This window comes from Dermochelys coriacea, chromosome 22 (genome assembly GCF_009764565.3).
Source record: "Dermochelys coriacea isolate rDerCor1 chromosome 22, rDerCor1.pri.v4, whole genome shotgun sequence".
Taxonomy (NCBI): Eukaryota; Metazoa; Chordata; order Testudines; family Dermochelyidae; genus Dermochelys; species Dermochelys coriacea.
In genome coordinates, this window is record NC_050089.1 from 18,689,480 (window position 1) to 18,695,740 (window position 6,261).

General features: G+C 49.8%; 1 protein-coding gene across 11 annotated transcripts in view; it reads left to right on the top strand.

Annotated features, from left to right (window-relative positions):
* C2CD2L (C2CD2 like) overlaps positions 1-6,261 on the top strand; it is a 37,870-nt gene that overhangs the window by 17,851 nt on the left and 13,758 nt on the right. For 7 of the 11 annotated variants that reach the window (XM_038381008.2, XM_038380999.2, XM_043500923.1 and 4 more), the window contains 3 exons: positions 566-693; positions 1,370-1,541; positions 2,805-2,906. In XM_038381008.2, coding sequence (XP_038236936.1) covers positions 566-693; positions 1,370-1,541; positions 2,805-2,906 — 402 coding nt within the window. The remainder of the gene's footprint in view (positions 1-565; positions 694-1,369; positions 1,542-2,804; positions 2,907-6,261) is intronic. The other 4 variants (XM_043500925.1, XM_043500924.1, XM_043500921.1 and 1 more) reach the window with 1 other exon arrangement.

Here is a 6,261-nt window from a genome sequence, read left to right on the forward strand (position 1 = left end):
CTTGGGAAAAAAGGCTGATCGATTCATAAGACCCACATATTGAAAACAGAGTGTCTTAGTGCAATGCCACAATGGGTTGCAAATTCCACAGGGAATGTTCACATATCAACTCAAACTGGACTTCTGATTTAATGAAACACACTTACTATAGTTCTCAGGTTTGACATCTTCAAACCTAGATTTTGGGCCAGAGGCTTTCCTTATCACCCTTCTGATGCCTAGAAACCACCAAGCCATGGCATGATCTGGCTGAAAGGAGGAGGGGGAGTATGCTACTCGATACCAGATGAACATTACAGAGAGAAGTTGGATTTTGGTTCAGTTGCACTAGTTGCAGGACCTGAGTTTGAAGGAACTTGGAAAACTCCACCTTATTTTCACATGAACGAGGAGACACTCAATTGGTTTGTGGAGTAGTACGAGCATAAGGCCCCACTGAACCCTCTTGTGGTTAAGGAGCTACTGCAACTCTGATGCTGCCTCGTGGGGGCATGGGGTTAGGTCCCCAAAGGCAAAAAGGGGCTTTTGGGGGGTGTCTGGGCTCAGTTTGTTCTCCCTCTCACAGATGTGCTTCTGGGACATACTGCTGTTTCACTTGACTCCTGCAGCAAACAACCATCTGGGAGGATGGTCTATTCCCTCACTCCAGGAGTTGGGCAGCTGCTGACACCTGTGGCTACCCTTACGCTGGAGGTAAACATGTGACCTATGAAGAGCTGTGAAGTGTTGTGCCATCTAGATGATGGGCCACTCCACAGGGAACTGGAATTCAGGATCTGGGAATGATAGTGGCAGCAAATGAAGCTTCTAGAAGCTTCTTCTAGTGAAGAATGGTATTGCCTTCCCCTTTTATTCTCTAGCTTCCCTTCAGTTGACTGAAGGAGTAGTGGTAATGGATGGCGGATGGCTGGCCTTCCTGGTTTGAGGACAGTGTGATATAACAAGGAGATATGTCTTCCTGGCCTGATGAAACTGCTTATGCAGCTATCGCTTCCCTGATAGCGATGTATGTTAAGGCCTTCAGTGCACAGCAATGGGATCCAGGCTCTCTCTCTCAGATTTCGACACTGTAGGCTTAGCAGATAAAAGACGAGGCCTGGAAGCTGCTTCTGTAACTGGGGATGAAGGAAAATATGCCACTTCTGGAGGGGGGTGTGGGTGGGAAAGGGATAGTGGGCCGTGCCTCTCAGTAACCCAAGGGCAGCCTAAAGCTCTGGGGTCATAGATTGCTGCTCTGTGCAAGCTCACGCGCTTAATCCTCTTACCACGTAAGCTCTGAGTGGAAGTCAGGCCTTTACAGCCTTTCTCGCCTGGGGTGTCACCAGAGGTAGACTCTCTGTGACTTACTTGCATCCTGTTCTCTTTTAAGATGCTCTACCACGAGTCTCCTTTGTCCCCGAATCCCCAGTATGCCACATCACTGCGCACCAGCATCACACCCACCAAAAAAATCGAGATGGACCGTACCATCATGCCTGATGGCACCATTGTGACCACTGTCACCACCGTCCAGTCAAGGCCCAAGGTGGACTGTAAGCTGGGTAAGGACTGATTAGGACTTCATATAGGGGCAGGTGTCTGAGACTTTGCTGGTGGCTGCTTTAGCAATATGAAATTAACTCTTATCTTGCCAGGCATAGCTCTGTGGTACATAGCTAAATTTTGTAGCAGTCAGATCCAGCATCCTTGAATGTGCTCCTTTTGCAGCAGGGAAGAAGGGTTACTGTCAGCATTGCAAGTGGAGATGGTGGTGGTAGCACTGCTATTTCACTTCCTATGAGCTACTTAAGAATGGCCATACTGGGTCAGACCAAAGGTTCATCTAGCCCAGTATCCTGTCTTCTGACAGCAGCCAATGCCAGGTGCCCCACAGGAAATGAACAGAACAGGTAATCCTCAAGTGATCCATTCCCAGTCGCCTATTCCCTGCTTCTGGCAAACAGAGGCTAGGGACGCTTGGGGAATCTCACTGTACCCTTGGAGGTTGCTGTTGGCACTTTGCTAACACTGGGGAGATAAATGTAAAATAAGCCTCTTCAACCACTCTTAATAGAGACAGTCTGGAGATGTGGGTTTTAATCCCTGGACTGTTTTTGGTTTTTGGTATGACTTTGGTCAAATCACTTCCTCCTCTCTTTCAATTTCCTTATCAATAAAACGGGGATAATACTGAATGCATTTGTTTTGGGATGTTAATTTGTCAGCACAGAGCACAACATATTATTTGACAGACCCAAATCCCCTTCCACCCTGCTGTGGGATTGTAAGAATCCCTTTGCTTGACACATTTCAGGTGGAGTGAAGAGGAGATTTGCAGTTTGCTCCCCTGGTGTCACTGTTTTAAAAAATATATATTTCCTAGGATGGGGTGGGGAATCATAGAATATCGGAGTTGGAAGGGACCTCAGGAGGTCATCTAGTCCAACCTGCTGCTCAAAGCAGGACCAATCCTCAATTTTTGCCCCAGATCCCTAAATGGCCCCCTCAAGGATTGAACTCATAACTGTGGGTTTAGCAGGCCAATGCTCAAACCATTGAACTATATCTCCCACACTGAGCTATCTGGGTATGCTAGGTCTAGTGTCTGGGCTGCTACACAATACATTTGCCCCCATCTCTGATGGAGATCACTCCTCTCAGTGTGTGTCTTGTAAACAAGCCCTTCTGGATGTAAGGGGTCCAGTGGAGTCCCCCCCAAAGAGTTCACCCTCCTGTGTCTGTAAGGGGAAATGGTGAGTTAATTTCATCCTCCTCAAAAGACAGGTGACCTCAGCTGAGGCCCAGCTCTTCTTTTTTGAGTCCAGATTCACCCTCGAGGTCCCCATCCAAAGTGGAAGTGACAGAGAAGACGACGACAAGGCTTTCGGAGAGCAGCTGTCCCAGCAGTGCCTCGCCCAGCAACAGCTGTAAGTGCACAGGAAACTGAGATCTTAATCTGGAGCAAAGGCGCGCTCTCCTCCTTCACAGTGAAAAGCTGGGGATTGAGTTGGAGAGACTCATCAGCAGTGGCCAAATGCAGCTCATCCTCATGGCCCCACTGCAGGAGGAGCCTCTTGGATTAGAATGTTCCGTATGGTTCTACATTCCAACCCTAGAATTCTTCATGATCATTGAAGCAAATTTTCTGAGTCACTCTAAGGGGAAGAATGGGTTAGTTAAAAACCCCAACCTCTACTCCTTTTTGTCAGTTGTTCGCTGTGTGTGTGCGTGCTCTCAGTTTATGCTGTCCCAGCTCTGTGCAGATAGCTGACACAGCAGACCTTGATCGAACTGCCCAAAAAGACACAAAAAGAAAAGGAGTACTTATGGCACCTTAGAGACTAACAAGTTTATTTGAGCATAAGCTTCCGTGAGCTACAGCTCACTTCATCGGATGCATTCCGAATGCATCCGATGAAGTGAGCTGTAGCTCACAGAAGCTTATGCTCAAATAAATTTGTTAGTCTCTAAGGTGCCATAAGTACTCCTTTTCTTTTTGCAAATACAGATTAACGCGGCTGCTACTCTGAAACCTGTCAAAAAGGCACAGACTCTGTTCTATAGCAAAGACGTTCAGCCAGGTTTATTGTTGTCGAAGCACAGTCCTAGTATCCCATAGACTCTACAGGACCACTAATGCATGTATGCCCTTTACAGTGGACTAGCTCAGTGAATGGCGGGACTGGGACTTGCCATTCCCTCTCCTCAGCCAGACAAAGACCCCCTCTTTATAAACTGATACAAACAAGTTGCCTATTACCCTTCTGACGTGGTTAGTTACCACCCTTTACTTTGTACATGTTGGCTAGATCAAACCATCTCTGTCAATCACTGCTGTCGTCCTGACCTTATCTTTAAGAGGGCCAGTGTGTCCCTGTAACATCTTCATGGAATGTGTTTACACCATATCTTGGTATTAGGGTGTTCTGGCACTAACCTTCTAGAATATATTTACGTGAATACTTAGTGCCAAGAAGTGCTTGTGGTTTTTTGCAATACCAGCCCTATTTCTGCCAGGTTCTGTGAACTTGCAAATTGGCATGTTTTGTAACAGCGCCTGACTTCTGATCATAGCTTGACTCTTGCAAACTTGGTTTTCTTCAAGTGATTGCTCATGTCGATTACAAGTAGTGTGTGCACAAGGTGCACACACATAGTCTGAAGGTTTTTCCCCTAGTGGGACCCCTAGAATCCGCTGTGGAGCCCCATGGAGAGGCACTCCTATGGAGGTGAATATAGGTCCCTGCCAACCTGCTGCCTCTAAGTTCCTTCTTAGCACCAGTGTCTGTTGTTGGAGCTGCTTTGTTCTCTTGCCTTGGGCAAGCTGTTCTCCTAGCAAACAGTTGTTCTTGTATCCTATATAGTTAGTTCATAAGTTTCTGTTGGGGGTTACCCTCCACCCCCTATTTTCCTACTCCCCTCCAGGGACCGAGGCATGCCTTGGTCTCAAGGCTTCACATCCCGCGGGTCTTGCCAGAAGCCTATGCCTAGGGGAGAGCCTCACAACTCCTGCTTAAAGTGCTTGAGGGAAGCTCACCAGGCCTACAAGTGTAAGATCTTCAGGAGCTTCCCCCCAGGGTCTGAGAAGGAGAGGGACTTCAGACTTAAGCTTCCACTTATGCAGTCGGCTCTCCATCCCCAGCTGGCTCAGACCGCGTTGGGATCCAAGCCCAGCGCTTTGGTGTGAAGAGGACCGGTCCAGAGACCCGTGGTACTGACGCTCTCTGGCACCGAAGACAAGTTTGGCAAATTCTCAGCACTGATCTCGCTTGCCAGTGCCGCATAAGAAGCAGAGAAGATCCAAAAGGGGGCCCTTGCCGACAGTCTGAGCAAGGGAGCGTGAGGATGCCTGCAGAGTGCATCCCATGTCAGGACACTTGGCTCCTGCTCAGGGGCAGCTGGTACCATTGACTCCGGCCACACAGGCAGAACCATGGAGTCTGTTTCCGTTGGACTCCCTGGGACGGAAGAGCCAAATCGGGGAGTTGGATATGCCATCCACTCCTGAGGCACTTGAGGCCGCCAGGGACCTCATAGAGGTGGCAACCCAGCACTCCCTGGTGCCAGCAGAGCCAGTCATCCTTGCCTCACCATCGATCACTGGCCCTGTCCCACGTGGCACCATCATGGAGCCTGAGATCAGACTCTGAGCCGGAGTCGGACGTTTCCAGATGCAGCTGGCACCGGTCTTGTTGCTCCAGGTATAACGAGATGTGGCAACTTCCGATGATGCCCTGGCCACCACAGTGGCAGGCACCTGCTCAGTGGCCATTCTGGACCTCATGGGTGTATCATCAAGCCCAGGGGCCAAGCTCCAGGTCCCTTTTGGTTGCCTCGGATAGACGGGACCTCCATCTGCCGCCATGGTGAGGGAGCCTGCAAGGGGTTCAGAGACCAGCGCCCGGGCCAGCACCAAATTTGGCATCAAGTTTGTGTCCGGTATCACATCTGCCACTGCACAGGAAATACCTGCACAGGAGTACCTCTGTGAGTTGGAAGGTCAGGAGGATCCCATGTCGATGAGGGCTTCTTCACCCTCCTTCCCGGACAAGGCAGTAACGGGCTCTTCTGCCTCCTTACCGGCTTTAGCCAATAAAGCCCATAAGGAGCTGATCACAAGAGTAACCCAAAATCTTGACCTGCAAGCAGAGGAGATGTCAGAAGAAATGGACCTTATGGTGGACATCCTGATGCCAGAAGGTCCTTCCAGGGAGGCCTTGCCATTGATCAAGACCATCCACAATACAACCAAGACCCTCTTGCATACTCCTGGTTCCATTCCTCCTGTGGCTAAAGGGGTGAAGAGGAAGTTCTTTGTACCCTCTAAAGGGTACAAGTACCTTTTTACCCACTCTCAGTTGGGCACACTGGTCATGGATGTGGCCAACGCCAAGGAAAGGCAGGGTCACCAGGGCCCCACTCCAAAGCCTAAAGAGGCAAAGAAGCTGGATCTCTTTGGCTGTAAGGTCTATTCCCTGGGTGGCTCCAGCTTCAAACAACTAATGAGCAGGCAGTCCTTAGCTGCTATAGTTTTAACTCTTGGAGGGCGGTTCCCCCCCCACCCCCACGCCTGGGAGCCCGGGGAGCAGAGCAGCCTGAGGCCCCAGGCCTCCATGAGCAGGGGCAGGAGGAGCTGGCTTGGAACTCCCTGTCCAAATTTAAGGAGCTACTTTCATCTGATGCCTGATCTGACTTTTTAGGGAGGTTCTGGAGGAAGGCAAGGACTTCCTTGCAGGCTGCATTAAATTCAGTGGATTTGGCCACCCGTACAATGTCCACAGC